The sequence below is a fragment of the Gorilla gorilla genome, chromosome 10 (genome assembly GCF_029281585.2).
Source record: "Gorilla gorilla gorilla isolate KB3781 chromosome 10, NHGRI_mGorGor1-v2.1_pri, whole genome shotgun sequence".
Classification (NCBI taxonomy): Eukaryota; Metazoa; Chordata; class Mammalia; order Primates; family Hominidae; genus Gorilla; species Gorilla gorilla.
In genome coordinates, this window is record NC_073234.2 from 62,361,895 (window position 1) to 62,382,398 (window position 20,504).

The 20,504-nt window shown below is 39.1% G+C and overlaps 1 protein-coding gene across 1 annotated transcript in view; it reads left to right on the top strand.

Moving 5' to 3' along the window:
* Window positions 1-4,010: 4,010 nt before the first annotated feature.
* CPNE8 (copine 8) overlaps window positions 4,011-20,504 on the top strand; it is a 255,945-nt gene continuing 239,451 nt past the window's right edge. Inside the window, exon 1 of the mRNA XM_004052956.5 lies at window positions 4,011-5,630. Within this exon, the coding sequence (XP_004053004.2) occupies window positions 5,533-5,630 (98 nt within the window). The 5' untranslated portion in view covers window positions 4,011-5,532. The remainder of the gene's footprint in view (window positions 5,631-20,504) is intronic.

Below are 20,504 nucleotides of genomic sequence, written 5' to 3' on the forward strand. Positions count from 1 at the left end.
GGTATTTTAAAGGTGAGCATAGGGCAATGCTGGTATTTCTGACTTATCTTTGGCTAGGATAGTTGTTGGAGCCAATAGCGCAAATGTTCCATGATGAAGCTATACCCTGAAGAAATGCTCAGTCCAATTTGTTTTGGATTATGTGTGAGCTGACACATCACTTGCCAGGCAAGGTAAATACATTTTATCCTTATATTATAAGCATACACTGTTTCAGGGACATTCTTCAAAAAGTATGTTCCCTTCTTTCTGTTTTGTTGCTCTCACTGGAGACTCAACAGTGTTTTTTTTTTGTTTGTTTTTGTTTTCTTGTTTGTTTGGTCTTTCTCTTCATGTGTTTTTCTCGTTAGCCTCTCCTTAACCAAGCTATTTTGTAAATAAGTCCTTCTGAAAATAATGGTTAATAATCATTTAATTTACAAACTGAAGTCTTCTCTAATCTTGTGAAATAATAAAATCTCAAAAATGAAAAGAACTCCGTGATTCACAATAACCAAGATATGGCATTAATGTAGGTGCCCATCAACAGTGGATTGGATAAGGAAAATGTAGTACATATGCACCATCGAAATACTAGACAGCCATAAAAACAAACAAAATCATGTTCTTTGTAACACAGATGCAGATGGAGGCCATTATTCTAAGAAAATTAATTCAGGAACAGAAAACCAAATACTGCACATTCTTACTTATATGTGAGAACTAAACTTTGGGTGCTCATGGACATAAAGATGGCAACAACAGACACTGGGGACTGATAGAGGGGGATGGGAAGGATGGAGGCAAACTTTGGGGAACTGTGCTCACTATCTGGGTGACAGGATAATTTGCATCCCAAACCTCAACATTATACAATCTATCTATTTAACAAAACTGCACATGTACCTCAGAGATCTAAAAGTTGAAACTATATAAAAAACAGAGCTCGATGATTCAGTCAGTATAATCTTTACCCAATAATGTATCTCCTTGCTAACTTTTACTTGGTCTATAAGTGCCAGAAGGAGCCTTAGCTCTTAGATCTAGTATAGTGCCTAGTGCATAGCAGACATTGAATTAATGTCTGCTAAATCACTGATTCAGTGAATGATGGTTTATTACGTTATAGTAAATGTAACTTATCTTTGATTTTTAGCATATTCCAAGGGCTTTATGTTATTAATTTAAATGAATTTTAATAAACATAAACTTTTTATTATAAAATCTCCAAAATAAAAGTTTAGACATGTCATAATTTATATTTATATTATTAAAATTTATTTTTAAAAATTATATTCCTTTCTGTATTGTGCTAACTATAGCAACAGAATTTGAGTATACTTTCAAAGTTTTATCATTTAAAGCTTACTTCACTATGATGAATTTATAAGCACAGAACTTGAAAGAGTCAGCAAAATGGAAATAATAAATGTTATTGATATGTATTACTTTTCTTAGGGCTGCTGTAACAAATTACTGCAAGCCGAATTGCTTAAAGCAACAGAAATTTATTCCTTCACAATTTTGGGGGTCAGAAGTCTAAAATCAAGGTGTTCCAGGGTCAGGCTCCTTCCAAGCTCTCTAATAAAAACCTTTCCTGGCCTCTTCCAGCTTCCTGTGGTTACTGACAATACTTGATATTTTTTGCCTTTGGTGGCACAACTTCAGTCTCTGCCTCTATCTCCACATGGCCTTGTTCTCGGTCTGTATTTTTCCAAGTCTCTCTCTCCTTAAGCACACCACTCCACTGCTGACATATATTAAGGAAGACCTAAATAAATGGAAAGATATATAATGTTCATAGATCAGAAGATAAATTTGGATCAGATGTCAATTATTCTCTAATCTGTCCATAGAATCAATGCAACCCCAATGAAAATCTCAACAAGACTTTTTGTGGACCTTGTCTAGCTGATTCTAAAATTTATATGAAAATGAGAAGGATTAAAAATGAAAAAAACAATTTTGAAGAGGATCAAAGTTGGAAAAGTTATACTACCTGACTTTAAGAGTTATTTTAAAGCTATAGTAATCAAGACTCTGTGGCATTTGTTTAAAGAAAGACAAATAGGTCAATGGAATAGGATAGAGTCTAAAAAATGGACTCATAGATATATGTTAATTTTTCGCAAAGGATGCAAAGATTTTTCAATGAAAAAGGGTAGTATTTTCAACAAATGGTGCTAGCAAAATCTGATGACAATGTGTAAAAATGAGAACTTTGATTAGAAAAACCAAAATAAATTATAGAGATAAACATAAAACCTAAAACTGAAATTTTAGGGGAAAGTATAGAAGATGATAATTTTTGTGATCTCACATTAGACAAATATTTCTTAGTTTTGACATCAATATTATGATTTATAATAGATAAAGTTGAAGAACTAGATTCATCACAATTAGAAACTTCTTCTCTTTGATAGACAGGAGAATGAAAACACAAGCCACAGACTGTCAGAAAATATTTTGTAAACCACATGTGTTAAAGGTCTTGGATACAGAATAAAGAATTCTCAAAACTCAGAAATAAGAAAACCAACAACATAATAAAAAATAAGTAAAATATATGAAGACACTTCACCAAAGAAGATACGTATACACATAGCAAAAAGACATAGGAAAATACGTTCAACATCATTCGTCATGAAGCCACATGAGATATTACTACACATCTGTTAGATAAGCTAAAATTTAAAAGACCATCATAAATGTTGGCAAGGATGTGTGCAACCAGATCTCTTATATACTGTTGTGGTAAAGAAAAGTAGTAAAACTCTTTTGAAAAAAAAGTTTAATAGTTTCTTTTTCTTTTTCTTTTTGAGACAGAGTCTCGCTCTGTCCCTAGGCTGGAGTGCAGTGGCGCGATCAATCTCCACTCACTGCAACCTCTGCCTCAGGGGTTCAAGAGATTCTCCTGCCTCAGCCTCCGGAGTAGCTGGGACTATAGGCGCACATCACCATGCCCGGCTAATTTTTGTATTTTTAGTAGAGACAGGGTTTCACCACGTTGGCCAGGATGATCTCGATCTCTTGACTTCATGATCCGCCCACCTCACCCTCCCAAAGCGCTGGGATTACAGGCATGAGCCACCGCACCTGGCCTTAATAGTTTCTTAAAAAGTTAAACATACACATTCCATATGATCCAGCTGTTCCACTCCTAGGTACTTACACAGAAGTAATGAAAACATACGTCCACAGAAAGAGTTGTACATATATGTTCATATCAGTTTCATTTGTAATTGCCCAAAGTTCGAACAACCAAAGTGTCCATCATCAGGTGAATGGACAATTTATAGCGCATATATACAATGAAATAAATTAAAAATTTATTTCATTAAATAAATGAAATTTATTAATTTAAAATAAATTAAAAATTTATTTCATTGTATATATGAATAAATATTTAAAAAGTAGAATGAACTATTGATGCTAACATAGATGAATCTCAAAAGAACTTTGCTTAGTGGAAGAAGCCAGACCAAAAATACTACCTGCTTTATGATTCCACATACATAATTTTTAAAAATGCAAACTCTTCTATAGTGACATAAAGATCAGTGGTTGCTTAGAGGGTTGTTTCAGTGATGAAAGGAGGTACTGATTTCGACGTAAGAAAACTTTTGGGTGATGGAATGATTCATTATTTTGATTTTGGTGATGGCTTCACAGGGAGATACATGAGTCAACATTTATCGAATGATGGATGCACTTTAAGTGCAGTTCATTATATATGTTATACCTCACTGAAGTGGAAACAAATTGGACGTAAGTATCCCACATGTTGACTACTAAAGTTCTCAAGTTTCATCTCTTCAGTAGGCTTCTGTAAAGTAAAATTCTGGTGAGCTTAAAAAAAACCCTAGATCTCTATGCCAAATTAACTTTGAGCAGCATAATAGAAATGCCTGGAGTTTTAGGGCATTTCCAAATCGCAGTAAACTACAGTTTAATTTGTAATAGGACAAGAGGAAGAAAAAAAAAAAGAAGAAAAAGCGGTGGGTGGGGAAATCAGGAAAGGAAAGCAAGAAGAAACAGGGGAAGTACACTCGGCAGGGGAAGCGGCAAGACTGCACCTACACACTCTCACCCGCCTCTATAGATTCTCTAGGCAGGAGGCTGCAAGTGGATTAAAATGTCACAACGCAAGGCAAGTCCTCCACCGCAAAAACTGCTCCTCCCAGACTTAGCCCAACCAGCTGGAAACTCCGTGCTTGGAGCGTTAAATCGGACGGACACCCGCCCCCTCTCCACCCTCCGCCTTCCAGCTGCGCCGCATCCTGTTCTTCGTCGCCGCCTGGTGGCGAGCGCCCGGGACCCGCAGGCGCTCGGTCGAGGCAGGAGGGAAGGCGCGGGGAACAAAGGTCCCTGCAGTGGAGGGGCGCCGCGTCTACCTTCGGATGCTTTTGCCACGACTCCGTCTTGGCACCAGTCTTGCTGCCCTGGAATGCAGTTTCCCAAACGCAGGGCTCACTCTGACTCCTCTCTGCTTTTATCCGTCAGGTCTCAGGTCTTGCGGGTGGGAGTCGGCTGAAGGAGCTGCGTTATATGGTTGTGACATCACCCTCCCCGGCCCCCGTTTTCAGGTCAGAACTTTCATGCCTTTGGAAACGAGGGACCCAGAAGAGCCCTTACTGTAGGAGGATTGTCGCCGTTAGACCTCTAAGCTCCAAAGAACCAAGGCGAGGCAGAATCCAGATTGCTTCCTTAAATCCCAAGTAGTATTGTTTTTTCCACCTTAGAGTCCGCCCCCCCGCCCCCACTTGTCCCATATATTGATCGGCCACTTTGCCACCGCGTTCCAAGGTTGGAGAGCGTCACAATGCCCCACCGTCCCCAACTCTCAAGTGGCCGACAGTGGGCAGTCCAGAAGCTGGGACCAGACTCATCTGCCCGAGGGCACAGTAGGAGGGACGGAGGGATCTCCCATGAGCTCCGAGGGCGAGGTGAGAACCAATTGTGGGGAGGGGGACCTTATAACGGGGCAGTTAGGAACGGGCAGAGGTGCCCCCACCTCCAGCTTTTAACTCAGGCGAGGAAACTTCGAGACCTTCCCGTCCACACCTGATTGACAGAAGGAAGCTGTCGCGGCCCAGGAGGCGAGTGTGGGTGTGCAGAGGTGGAGACAAAACCTAAAAGCACGCAGAGCGGGCGAGGGCTTGCCGTCCTGGACGGTAGGGGTCTGCGTCTGGTGCCACCTTCTCCATCAGGCTGCTTGCTGGGTCCACCAAGCCTGACCCCTCCAGCCAGGAGGGGATCACGGAGTGTGTCCCCCGCCCGGGCTGCTGCCTGCCGGAAGGGGGCTGGGAAACCGGGATCCCCGCGCGCCACTTGCCCGGCAGCGTCAGTTTCACCCAGGACTGGCTCGCGGTTCCCTCGTGGCTCTGCGCGGAGGTCCGCCTCCTCCCTTCCCTCCCCCATCCCGCGCGCTGCCTCCGCCTCCTTCTTCTGCCTCCACCCTCAACCCCCATCCCCGCCTGACGGGAGCTAGCCCTCAGTCCTCCCGAGCTGTGGTTGTGGGCGCCGGACAAGTCCAAGGCGCCTCCTCCCAATATGGACAGCCGCTACACCAGCACTGCGGGCATCGGGGACTTGAACCAGCTGAGCGCTGCCATCCCGGCCACGCGGGTGGAGGTGTCCGTGTCCTGCAGGTGAGGACGCAGCCCTTCCCCTCCCTCCTGCCCTCTCATCTGTGGGGTTGGTAGCACTTGGAGAGCGCTCGGGGTACCACGAGGCTTTGCGCAGGCAAGAAGTTGCGCCATGAGTGGGAAATATCTCAGTAGTGGGGCTGGAGTTACCCCGGGTCAGGTGACACAGGGGAGCGGTAATTAGAAGCGGTGGGCTCCGGGACTGAGACTTTGTATTTTCTTTCTGGGAAACGCTGTAAAAGTTGGCTGGGCTGTGACTCAGCTGTGGAAACACCGGCCGCCGCCCACATTACAAGCCGGTTTTCCGTCCCAAACCCGGGCTGGATGGTTGGGTGATGACCGGAATCGAAGGGGACAGCACTGCCAAAAGCTCTTGTGACCGCTGCACGCTTAGGCCCGGGACTTCCTCTGCCAGGCGTGTGCAAACCTGCTGTTGCTAGGGTTGGCTCCAACCTCGGCAGCTTCCTCCCCACCCGCTTCCTGGAGCCTTCCAGCTTGCTTCTCCCCCACCCTTCCGGGCTTTTTGCCTTTTGCCTGATAGGTAGAGATTTCGGCCCTCCTTGCAGACGAATCTATGCCTTACCTAAGATCTGGGAAGTCACGACTTTTGTTTTGTTTTGTTTTGTTTTGTTTTGTTTTTGGGCCCACATTTGAGTGCTTGTGAAAACTGACTCTCGGCCGGGCGCGGTGGCTCAGTACAGTTTATACGCCTGTATTCCCAGCACTTTGGGAGGCCAAGGCGGGTGGATCACGAGGTCAGGAGTTCGAGACCAGCCTGGCCAATATGGTGAAACTCCGTCTCTACTAAAAATGCAAAAATTAGCCGGACGTGGTGGCACGCGCCTGTAGTCCCAGCTACTCGGGAGACTGAGACAGGAGAATCGCTTGAACCCGGGATGTGGATGTTGCAATGAGCTGAGATCTTGCTATTGCACTCCAGCCTGGGCGACAGCGCAAGACTCCATCTCAAAAAAAAAAAAAAAAAAAAAAAAAAAAAAAAAAAAAAAAAGAAAGAAAGAAAAAAGCTGATTTTCGACCCTGTCCAGAGACTGTAAATTGCAAACTCGTTGTCCTGACCTTTCGGTTAGTTGCCCTGTAAATAAAGCAGCATCACCGCTATATATCGTAGATGATTTTGAGAAGGAGATGAGCGATGGTGCTAAACTGGTACTGGCCACTAATTTGCGAATTAATATTGACCCTGGAGCCCACTCCCTTGTTTGCATAATTGGGTCTGTCTCACTGGAAAACTGTCTCCTCATTTATCCATTTTTGCCCTAAGATTGTTTTTATGCCCTGACATCCTCCCTTTCCTTTCCTTAGCAAACTTGCCTTGAAGATATCTAACAAATTTGGGTAATCTTGATGTAAATAAGTTTAAAATTCCATCAATCTTGACTTTGCATTTTCACAAACTGAGCCTAAAGCCAAAGGAATTCTTTTCTGGGGGTGGAAATTCGAGCACCAGCAACCCTAGTAGAGGTATTATTTGAGGGTAGGGGACAGCCTTTATCTAGCCCTGAAACTATATCACCTGATTGTTTGCCGCCTCTTAAGACTGATCTGGGACTATGGAAATAATCATGCTGATAATGATAGCTATCATTAAGCTCTTGCCTTATTGCTGTCACTGCTTGAAGTGCTGCCTGAGATTTTTCTGTCAATGGAACAGGTGAAGCTGTTTGGAAAACTCTTTAGAGGATTCCTAGGCCTTTTTCTTTTCTCTGAAGCTTGCTTTCGATGTTAGAGGGAAGTTACTGGTATATACAGATAATGGATAGCCGGAAGTCCTACAATAACAGCATTACTAGAGTTCTTATCCTCTGCTCAACAGTCTGCAAAGTCTGAATGGCATGTGGCCTATACTTGGAATGAATATAAAAGAATATTGTCAATCAAATCTGAATTTTTCCATGAGCTTTTTAAGGGAAATTATACCTAAACTGGTCATTCTGCCAGTAGGGCCCATGTTTAATGCAGCCCCTTTTTTGATGCATGTTTTCTGTGAGTGTGCTGGGCATACTGAAGTCAATTGGCTTAAGGCAATTTGTTTCAGTTTGCTGCCTCAGAACCTGCAAATCTCTTGTTCCAGCTTTTTTTCATAACATTGCTTTGACATTTTGTTTTTAATTTTTAAGATTTCTAACAGGAAAAAAAGAATCCTGAAAGAGAACCCGAATACTTAGTGTCAAGCATCTCTGCCAGGGGCACTAGTGCTTAGTCTATTGTTTGAGTTGCTTCTGACTCAGCTTACTATTTACGATAAGTTTGAGGTAAAAAGCATCTTTCGGGCAAAGAGAAACATAATTAAATACCCAAGTTAGTGCCTTTGGAATAGGTTTGGGAATAGTTCCTGAAAAGGTGGGTTAAATTTATTTTTAATACATTAAAATTCAAAGATAAAAATATTTGAGTATTGTTGGATCTTGTAACCATAGGAGGTGGTTTAGTTTGGGCTTTGGCATCAGAGACCTAAGTACAAATTCTGGCTTTGTGACTTGTTCTTGCTACCTTGGAGTAAGTTCTTATTCAGTCTGTCTAAGCATTCTCATCTCCAAAAGTAAGAATAATTATGGTATTTACCTTATATAGAGTGTTATCAAGGTGGTGTGTGAAAGCGCTTACACAATGCATGAAACAAAAACATGTTTTCAAAAATGTTAGCTATTATTATAATATCGGAAATGACATTTGTTGAATAAATGTGTTATATATGATTCAGGTATGGAATTCTGTAAAAGTCCTCTTTTGAACTTCAATAAGTTGGTTAAAGAACACAAGGATAGAACCAGCATTGGGATACCTGTTCCCTCTTTCTCTATCTTCTTTGATGTGCATCAAGAACATGTTTTGTAGAAAGTTTGTGGGGATTTCACTTAGCAACAAAGCACAGTTGAAGGCCTCTGAGCCTTGCTATGGGCAGGCAGAGTAAGGAATTCCCTTGCCTTACTATACCAGAGACTTCTGAGGATTTGCCCACACTTCAAAAGCAGCTCAGGTTTGAATAGGTTCTTTCTTTCTCATTCTGTCTCTTTCTTTCTCTCTCTCCTTTCTTTCTTTCTTTCTCTTTCTTTCTTTCTTTCTTTCTCTTTCTTTCTTTCTTCTTTCTTTCTTTCTCTTTCCTTCCTTTCCTTCCTTCCTTTCTTTTTCTTTTCTCTTTTTCTTTCTTTCTTTTTTCTTTCTTTCTTTCTTTCCTTCTTTCTTTCTCTTTCTTTCTTTTCTCTTTCTCTTTTCTTTTTTCTCTTTCCTTTCCTTTTCTTTTCTTCATTTCCTTTCTTTCACCTCCTTTCACTGTCCCCTATCATTAAAAGCTTTATGACAAAGTTTTTATCTTCATTTTGGGGAAGGTGAAAAAGATCAACAATTGAAGCTTGAATATAATTCATGGAAATAATTTAGTCTGTTTATTCATCAAGTGTCTGAGTGCCTTTTATATGTCTATGTTTATGCTAGGGTCCATGAGAAATGCAAAAGAAGTTCTCTTCTCTGAAAATGTAAAATCTGATTGAGAGATAAACACTACAAAAGACACGGTAACGGGGCTAAATTTAAAGATGAGGCTCATGCATGAGGAGGGAAAGGATCATTGTGGAATAGGGTGCTTGGAATATATTACTAAGGGGAGATGGGGCTTGGGCAGAGACAAGCTGGATAGGCATGGTTTGGATTAGAGAAGGGACAGTGGTTAAATTTATAGCCACTTAAATTTGTGTTAAGGGGGTGAGAGGTAACCTTTTCTAGATGTATGTATGCAGAGGCAAGCTCCTGCTATTTGACTTCCTTCGTCTTCTACCCATTGTCTAGCTCTTCTTGCATTCATTTTCTTTTATTGTATAAATTTGTAGATTTTTAAATTAATTAGCTTACTTAATTAACTAAAAATGCCTGTAGCTGAAATGATACAACCTTGAGAGATAAACTAAGGTAATATTTCCATTTTATTCTGAAAGCTTATTACTATAGAATGAGGTAAACCCACTGGGAAAAATAATATGCAGTAATCACCTGTTTTCCTTGGGTCCTTGATTTGTTGCACTATTTCACTGATTTTCATCATTTTCTCTGATTGAGAAGTCAGCTTATCAATAATAAAAGCAGTGAGAATATTGTGTATTTCTAGACTTTGCATGTTAGGTATCAAATGTACATCCTGTCACAGAAATAATCCTATAATGGTGATAATACTGACTATTTATTTATTTGAGATGGAATCTCACTCTGTGGCCCAGGCTGGAGTGCAGTGGTGCGATCTCTGCTCACTGCAACCTCCACCTCCCAGGTTCAAGCGATTCTCCTTCCTCAGCCTCTTGAGTAGCTGAGATTACAGGTGCCTACCACCACGCCCAGCCAATTTTTGTATTTTTAGTAGAGATGGGATTTCACCATGTTGGCCAGCTGGTCTGGAACTCTTGACCTCAAGTGATCTGCCCACTTTGGCTTCCCAAAGTGCTGGAATTACAGGCCTGAGCCACTGCCCCCCGGCCAATACTGACTTTAAACATTAAAGTGGAAGGAAGACTATGAAGTGGAAAAGGGTTGAGTGCCTATGTGGTGCTAGGCATTCTAAAAAGCCCTTCCTGACCTGGTGTAAGTCTATTGCCTCATCTCCCATCACTCCTTGCATGAACCCAGCAACTGTATATAGTCTGATAAACAGATGTGTGCCGTAGCCCAAAATGCATGCCCGAGAAATACGGCTAAAAAATACTCATAAGAGGTACAGTCCCAAAGCGTGAGCGTTCATCCTAGACGACCAAACTCCTCATGCTTTTGTGGCTACACAGGTGCTGCTCTTTGCCCTGCCCTACCTCCCTTCCCCTTCTTTTCTGGATTAGGCTGTGCTCCTAAACTGGATTAGTCCCAAAGTAGCCGGGGTGTGCCAGTGTCATAGGTATATTACCACTCTTAGTCTTTCTATTCTCGTTGAGGACAAGTTTTGTCTCTTTCATGTCCATGTACTACATTCTGAGCTTGGCACAGAATATGTAGTTAGTAAATGTTTGATGCTGCAGTTCTATAGCCAAATTGTCTAATGTGGGAAGGGGGATTTCTCCTGTTAAAATATCATTCCTAGGTCCCACAGCAGATCTGTTGAATCAAAATCTCTGGGGATGGGACCCAGGAATCTGAGCTTTTAACAAGTTCAACCTGTGCTGGTTATACACACTAATTATTTTAATCTCCTGGTTTCATGAGTAAGTGACTCTAACTCTAGTCCCTTGATCTGAGTTAGTAAAACCCACCCTAGTAGGGTGTTAGGAAGATACTTTTTGATGGTGTGCTGGAGCTTAAATGGGTTTGGGAACAGAAATTTGTAAGTCAGTTGTTAAAGTGACTATTAAAAATTGAATTTTATAAACAAAATTAAATTATATTAAAAATAAATTTAAGAAATGCTGAAAGGTTATAACTTCCTAATTGCTTTACTACATGTTACTGTCATCTGTTTTTTTTAATAATCATCTATTCTCTATTTTTTAAATCTGTGTGTTGAAAGTATTCTGCAGTGCTGTGCTTCTGTTCTCTTCCCAATTCATGTATGCCACCTTGGCAGCTTGAAATAAGCCATAGTGGGAATATTTACACCATGGAAATTGGCAAACACTGCAAATCAGTGTTTGACTTACCCTTTTGTCATCTATATTTAAGAAATCATTCTGTGGGAATCAGTTGACTCTATGGAGTTTATAATAAAAGTACTATATGCAACTTATTATTTGTAGATTGTGTGCCAAGCTACATACTCTACACATCAGTAAAAAATAACAAATTTTGTACACACAAATGTTCAGCTGTTTATTGAAGAGGTTGTTTTAAAATATATACTTGCACATCACTGTTTATGGACTTTTGGAAAAGGTAAAGCCTTATATAAAAGAAAATTATTGTTGTTTGTCTGGTTCAGTTCTGGCTATTATAATAAAGTACCAGAGACGAGGTGGCTTATTAACATCATACATTTATTTCTCACAGTTGTAGAGGATGGATGTCTGCGATCAGGGTGCCAACATAGTCAGGTTCTGATGAGAGCTTTTTTTCAGGTTACAGGCTGCCAGCTTCTCACTGTACTTTGACATGGCCTACAGAGAGTGAGAGAGCTCTCTGGGGTTCCTTTTATTAGGACAGTATTCCCATTCATAAGGGCAGGCACCATCATCATGACCTAATCATCTCCCAAAGGCCCTACCTCCTAATATCATCGCATTAGGGGTTAGGATTTCAACACATGAATTTTGGGGGGACACAAACATTCAGTTCATAACACTCTTGTTAGACTGTCACTATTAGAAGTGGTAGTGTCAAGTTCAGCACTATCTCTGGTCTTCCTTCTCTACTGGAATAAGTGGGGTTGTATGATTTTATAATCATAAAAGTTGTGATAGCAAGTATATTGCAGTTAGGAACTTATAGACTTTTAAGTTTCTCCCTCTCCTTTTCATGTGGTCCTCTCTATACCTTTATTCTTCTCTTACTTTGAAGTTGTATTTTTCTTTCCCTGTTTCTCCATCCACTGGTGGCATATCCTTTGCAAGTTTACATGTTACAAGTCCAGCTACACTTAGTGATTAACTGACCACCTGCGAAAGCAAAGTTAGATTCCAAGAGAGAGGGTCTGACCCTTTTTGGAGTTGGCTGTCTGAGGTAGATACCTGTGCTGTTCTAATGATCTGTGGTGAAAGGAATCAAAGCATTAAAACACAACAGTTGGAGACTCTACCTTAGTCCACATTGGTTCATCTCTTAGCATACTTTACCTTTCTTTAGTCAGACAAAAAATTTGGAGTTACTATGTAAATAGATTTTCAAGTGATGTTGTTAGTTGATAAATTAAGTTATATAAGCTAGGGATATTAGACTGCCTGTTGTGCTGTTAATGAGCCATATGACAGGTAAACAGAGGGTAAAGTTGTTGTAGACCGTAACATCCTATTCTGTCTCTGCAGCTCTTGAGATCCTGTGGTTCAAGATTGTAGTCACCCTGTAGTGCCTTTTTTGATCATATTTAGGTTTGTCTTAGCCCCAGAGTTTCAGTAAAATTTGTCCTGGGAACTTTCTGAACTGTGGCGTTGAAGTCTTAATGTGAGAGTTGCCCTGGTATATTTTTTTTTCAGAGAAATACCTTATTTAACATTGTTGTTCCACCAGTATTTTGGTCTGCCTGTGTTTTTTAGCATTTGGGGCCTGAGGGGTTCTAAAACAGCCCTGGTATGTGGAGAATGCTAATCTAGAAGCAGTTTAAAGGACAGGATCCCACAGGAGAGGGTGGTAATAGCTGTGCTCCTTTAGGCCTGTTATTTGTGTTGTAGCAGGCAGAAGCCTACATCCCCTATTTGAGTTTACTCAAGACTGAGAAGAAACACAATTCCTCTCAAAGAGATTTCATCCAGTTGGTAGCCTGTTTGAGAGCCAGTTTTGCTTAGCGCTGAAGAACGTGGGTGTAGGGCTAGATTAGCTCTGCCACTTAGTATCTTTGAAACATCTGTTCCTCAGTTTCCTCATCTGTAAAGTGGGGATAATAATAGCCCCCAGTTCTTATATTTGCTTTGAGGATTAAATAAGTTAATACATGTAAGTGAGATAAAACACTGCTTGTGACATTAGTTAAGCACTCAATGATTACAAAGAGATAATAAAAAAATTAAAATCCTTCGCGGTTCCATCAAACTATGAGCAAATGAGTTCGTTTTTGTCTCATGTATAGCATCACATTTATATTCTCTCTCTGTGTATATGAATATATACACACATATATAATATATAATACATAATACAATATGTAATATATTAATAGTGTGTATTAATATAGAATATAATTATATATTCTATACAATATTTTTCCTGTACTTTTCCCTGAATATTATATCATGAATATGTTGTTGTTATTAGTCTTTGGAAATATAACCTTCCATGTCTGTGCAGTATTCTATTATATGGTTGTACTATATTTATTTAACTTAACCCTTGTTTTCCAAAATTTATTTCAAAAAGTTGCTATTCAAAACAGTGTTAAAAATGAGTATTCTCCATCACAAACATCTAACATCTCTGGTTACTTTTTTTCCTGGGGATAGTTTTCTAGAACTGAAATGATTAATAAGCTATCTTCTCAAAGGGATTTTGGTAGCTTGTTTTGGTTACTTCCATCCCATTCCTATTTAAATACGCAGAATCAAGGCTAAGCTACTGGCTGCACTTTTCTAAATACTTTTATTACCATAAGAATGTTGCATTTAGAGATTAATGAGAATTTGAGGCAGCAGAGTATAGCAGCAAGAAAATGGAATTAGAAATCAGACAGATGTCTTTAAATCTCATTTTTATCCCTTTTTGGAATGTTATTTTGGGTAACCTGTTTCAACTTTTGGAACCTCATTTCCTAATCTGTAACATGGAAATGATTTAAAAACCAACATTTCAAGGTTGTTGGATAAGTAAATGAAATAAAGTCTGTACAATGCCCAGCCTGTCTCAAGAAAAGCACTAAGTAGCTATTAGTCTTATCCCAGGTTCTTCAGCATTTTACTGTGTGGCACACAGCAACTTAGAAGAAGGTATCTGTATTTTGGAAAAATTTACAGTCAATTTGGGGAGCCACAGAAACATAGAACCAAGGTGACAGTGATAAAGCTGCATGTTATCCCATGCTGATTAATTCAATGTGGAGAGAGTGTGGAATAAAACAGTCGTTAGAATAGTGTGGATTTGTAAATGCACACTCAGTTTCTACAGATTCCACCCCATAGGCCCACTTCTGCCAAGACACAATCAGTCATGTGGGATTTGACAGGTAGGAGGTGGTCTGCTATAATAACCAAGTTTTACAACAAAAGAACATTCTTGTATCTGCTCAGTAAAGTCAACGGGCTGATATTTAAGACAGCTGTTTTGTGTTGGGCATGATAAAACAGATACTGCTGTAGTTGCCAATACAGGCTGAGGTAAGGCAAGTAGTTATTGCCCGTAATAAAATAGGATGTATTTAAAAGGTGCCTGCCCCAGGGACCAATGATGTTCACTCCCTGATACACAATACCTTAATATTGGCAAACTTAATGACAACTTTCAGTGTTAGTGCCTCTCCAGCCAGGACCATTAGCTACCAGACATTCTTGTTCAAACTGTGAGGGTTTTTGTCAGGTTTATTCTGTGAAGAATAATGTTGCAGACCTTCTGAGGGAATCATCAGCTGATTTTCTGAAACTCTGAAGAAACAAAATATCATTGATAGTCCCCAGCAAATATTTCTATTTATTAGACAGTAAACGAATTCAAATATAAGCTATTTTAATGAAGCCAAGAAACAAGCAACTTTTGGATATTTGCCATCTATTTTCTTTAAATTAATCTCAAAATCTAACTCTTTGTCAGACAATGTATAAAGTGGTTAATGTGGGCTAATTCATTCAATCCTTGCAATTCTGAAAAGAGGTGATGTTATGTCCTGTTTTACAAGTGAAGAAATTGAGGTTTAGAGAGAGTATAAGTAATTTGGTTGAAGTCACGTATCTAGTAAGTGGCAAAGTTGAGTTCCTATCCATATATGTCTAATTCCTAAGCATATGCTTATGACCATTAGCTATATTATGTTGTTCTTCCATAAATTCTTTATTGTCGGCTGAAGAGTGGAGCTCTTTTCTGTCAATACCAGTGTGTTAGTAACTAAAAAAAATTATAAAGCTTAGGAGATGCAATTATAATAGATCATATCAACACTACTCTACCACAAAGGATATATTTCTCTGAGGATGCAAAATACAGAATTCTTTCCTGTTTTTCTGTTCCCTACTGGTGAGAGCTTTGAGTAGAGCAATTCATAGGAGTGGCATAAACTTTAACCATGTGATGTTTTATTTCCAGTATTGATTCTTATCTTTTTCTGATGCTGAGTTACCTAATGAAGATGTGGGAAATTAAGTAATGAGAAGACTATTTAGCTAGAAATCAGCAGGCAGGGTGAGATGAAAACTAAATACTGGAGAGAGATGATAGACTGGGCAAATGAAAAGTAAGAAAAATTAATTGAAATGACTATGTGACATTCAAATTTACCAGTGGAATTGAGAATTGACCTCAGGCCCTACCATTTCAGTCCAGTGCTTTCTTAGTACTGGGGAAGTCACCGTTTAACTTGCTAGCTTTTCAATAATACCTAATTCCAGAGTTTCCCTTCATGGAAAATTCATTCTTCAGAATTTCATGTAAATAAAATAACTACTTCGATATTAATATCAGTACATTATTCTGAGCTATATGAATTGTGGCATGAGTTTGTAAAAGTCAATTTTTTCTTACCTTGCTAATTAGCTTCATGCTCTCTATGTATGTAAAATAAGTAACAAGTGACACATTAATTTTATTAAGAACGATCTCAAATGTCAGAGAGTGTAATGAACCAGAGATATGATTATAATTGCCATAACTGGTTGAAACCAACATGTGTCTCTGCCTTAGCATAATAGTGGTTTTATAATCATTTTGAGAAATGTAATTGTTTCTCACTGTCTGCAGATCCTTCTTATTGCATCCATCTCCTATAACTCTGAGCATTCCTACAATCCTCTTTTATCTAAATGTACTCCTATAAAGGAGTACTCTTTTATCTAAATGTACTCCTATTTGTGGATTTTTTGGTAATTGAAAGTAACACAAACATTTTTCTTTAATGTCTTAAGTAGGTTTTCATGTTTCCAAGCTATAAGCAAAGAATATGAGAGAGAGAGAGAGAGAGAGAGTGAGCTAGAGTGAGAGCAAGCACGTGAGACTAAGGGATACGTGGGAACTACACTAGAATAATAAATGTATTTGCTAAACCCATCTCAATTACCTACGATTTTAGATATAGCTTATTATCTGACTTATCTTGGTATCTCCACTCTCAAATTAATTATGGAAGCAGAGATATTAGAAAGTTGATTACAATTGATTTTTATGCCAGTGGTTTCATCCAAAGCCTCTTGTAGGCATTGGGGAAAGGAGGCATAATCAATATCAAGTTACTAGTGAACTTCTCTCTTAATTGATAATTTAAATTAGTAAATTTAAAAATGTTTTTTTGGGAAAAGTTTGAAGTACACTACCTAAAAGATGATTGATTTTTTGACTTAGGACATGTCTTATAATGGCTTTAATTTCTTTGTTTCACTTAAATCACTGTGCCATTGGAATGTCATATATATGGCATCTTGCTTCCTTGTGGAACACTTCAGCAAAGAAACAGCATCTGTTTTATTTCTGGAACTAGCTCTGTGACCTTTGACAATCATGCCACTTCACTGGATCTTAGATCCTATAGAAAGGTTGAGTCTCTGGTCAAGATGACCTATGATATTACTTGGAGTTTCATAATTTTATGATTGGAGAAGCAGGACCTTGAAATAAAATGGAGACATACTTCAGTTTAAGGAAATAATGTGATTGTCAAAGCCCATTGTAAACTAGCTAAACCAGGTGGTGATAATTTATCTTTAATAAAACAAACAAAAAAGGCTATTTTACTTTCAAAATATTTATCTCAGAATGTCTTTAGATAGACAATTCCTCTAGTGTATTTAAAATGATATTGATATATGAATTTTAATTTTAATCAGAACAAGTACAGATATAGAGTAAAAGTTATTTATTATCTTTGAGTTTTTTAAATAAAAGAAGGTTTGTGAAGAAAAAGTAATAGGGAAAGGAGTAGTATTGTTACTGGAAAGGGGTCCCGACCCAGACACCAAGAGAGGGTTCTTGGATCTCGTGAAAGAAAGAATTCAGGGTGAGTCTGTACAGTAAAGTGAAAGCAAGTTTATTAAGAAAGTAAAGGAATAAAAGAAGGGCTACTCCATAGGCAGAGCAGCACCAGGGTGGCTGGTTGCCCATTTTTATGGTTATTTCTTGATTATATGCTAAACAAAGGGTGGATTATTCATGCCTCCCCTTTTTAGAACGTATAGGGTAACTTGCTCATGTTGCCATGGCATTTGTAAACTGTGATGGCGCTGGTGGGAGTGTAGCAGTGAGGATGACCAGAGGCCACTCTCATTGTCATATTGGTTTTGGTGGGCTTTGGTTAGCTTCATTATAGCAGTGTGTTTTATCAGCAAGGTCTTTATGACATGCATCTTGTGCTGAACTTCTATCTTATTCTGTGACTAAATGCCTTAACCTCCTGGGAATGCAGCCCAGCAGGTCTCAGCCTTATTACCCAGCCCCTATTCAAGATGGAGTTGCTCTGGTTCAAACACCTCTGACAGTGTTAACGTATATTTAGAAAACCTTAATTTCCTCCAAACAGTTTAACTTTGTTGCCATATTACACTTGATTTTCTAGACATAGGCTCTTAAACCTTTGTGTGATCATGAGACTTTAAAAATGTAGGCTCTAATTCTAGTGTCTAAGGTTTTTTTTAAAAGAACTATTATGTTAGATTATTTCTAACACCAACTACTTGCTATTTCAGCGTCCTCATTTTCCTTAATATTCTCCCCAAGAGTTGTCAAGTTCTACTGTTGCTGTTCTAGTTTTTTCTCTCAACAGAAATCTATAACAAACTGTATTCATGGAAATGAACAGTGTTTGATATGGATAGATATCGGTGCCTTTTCAGTAATTTACTTTTCTAATACGTTACTTTTAAAAAATCATTTAGGTCTCTTTGGCAACTAGAGAGTTTTTAGTAAAATTGTCAGATGGATTCAGTCTTGTGTGCTTCCTCTGATCAGTTGTCACTGAGTGTGGGCTACCTGGGCTTTCTGGAACAGTTGACTTTCAAAATGAAATAAGCCAACACTGTGAGTCATGTATGCTATTACTTCCCTACCATTATAATGCTTGACTTACTATATTTCATAAGCTTTATGAATGGTTTCAGTATTTTTAAAATCACCTTATCAGTCACCAAGACTTGTTTATTCCGTTCTCCAAAGTGTTGGTCACCTCCTTTCCATTTCTGCTGTCTCCACTCTGGCTCAAGAAGTAATCATTTTTCCTCTTCTTCACACATGTAGTGAGCTTCACATGTTTAGTTAGCTTTGTAAACAAGGGTTGAATTGCATGATTTTTCTTTGCAGAAACTTCCCCTGTTTCAGCGCGTCCCCTTTGTTTACAGAGTAAAGTGCAAGTATGCTAGCATGTGTTCAGAGTACTTACTCATCCTGCCCAGATTCCTTTCCCAGCCTTATCTCAGACATGGGCACCAGCCAAAGTGGACTAGGTGTTAATCCCCACATTCCTTTGTGTCTTCCCTTTCTCCACCCTTGTTGACACTTTCCCTCAGCCTGAGAAGCCTTTCCCCCATTTGTGGCTCTCCTTGCCTGGTTGTCAAGATTTACCTCACTCAGTGCAATTTGTGATATTTTACTAGATTCTTGAAATTGGAATTAATTGTTGCTCCCTTGGAGTTCCCAGACAACATTTCTTGTACATTCTTTTTGTTTTATTTTGACTTAAAATTTTTTAGGTTTTTGCATGCCTGTCTTCCCAACCAAGTTTAAAAATACCTGTTTGTTTTATCATTGATTATTACAAAACCAGACTTTGTGCTTTGCACATGAAAGGTTTTCAATAAATGTTTGCCACTTGATAGATTGGAAGAATGAATGTGGACATCTATGAATTTGAATATGTTTATATATTATATGTTTATACCCTTAAAAATATTAGTTTATATTGGCTGGTTGTGGTGGCTCACGCCTGTAATCCCAGCACTTTGGGAGGCCGAGGCGGACGGATCACATGAGGTTGGGAGTTTGAGACCAACCTGACCAACATGGAGGAACCCCATCTCTACTAAAAATACAAAATTAGCCCGGCGTGGTAGTGCCTGCCTGTAATACCAGCTACTACGGAGGCTGAGGCAGGAGAATCGCTTGAACCTGGGAAGTGGAGGTTGTGGTGAGCCGAGATCGTGCCATTGCATTCCAGCCTGGGCAACAAGAGTGAAAACTCCGTCTCAAAAAAAAAAAAATTAGTTTATACACTTAGTGAGAACACTGAAATGCCTGCCTGATTTTGCTATTCAGTAAAAATATAATTATTTAATCTTTGTTTATATAACGTTCTACAAAGTTTTATTTGTGAAGAAATGAGAAACAAATAAATTTAAATTAAAACACGTTGTCCTAAAGCAGAGCAAAGCTAATTTTAGAGGTGGCCACAGTACATTCTAAATATTGACGGATAATTTGGCCAGGCGCAGTGGCTCATGCCTATAATTGCAGCACTTTGCGAGGCCAAGGTGGGTGGATTATTTGAGGTTGGGAGGTTGAAATCAGCCTGGACAACAGGGTAAAACCCCATCTCTACTAAAAAATACAAAAATTAGTCAGGTGTGGTGGTGGGTGCCCATAATCCCAGCTACTTGGGAGGGCGAAGAGGCAGGAGATTCTCTTCAACCCAGGAGACAGTGGTTGCAGTGAGCCGAAACTATGCCACTGCACTCTGGGTTGGGTGACAGAGTAAGACTCTTTCTCTCTCTCAAAAAAAAATATATTTTATATATATACATATATATATATGTATATATATAAATAAAAATGTTGACAGATAATTCGCTTAATCTGGGCATGAATACTACCCAAAAAAAGGAGACAATTTGCATGTGTGATATCCTATATAAAATACCTAAGTAGAAAAATAAGTGAACATATCTTTTACTCAAGGAAGACTTTTGTCTTGGGGAAAAATATGTCTTAAAGTACTTGGTGAACTAATAAAGTGCAGCAGCACGTGATGGTTTCACTTGGGTATAATTTAGGGTAAGAAGAGCTGTTTGGTGGCCTGGCCACTTGAGGAAGCAAAAATTTGCTTATATGCTAATGTACTTCTTCCAGACTCTGTATTTTTTTTATCACCAATTTAAATTTTGTGCCACACAATGCAAAATAAAATTTTAG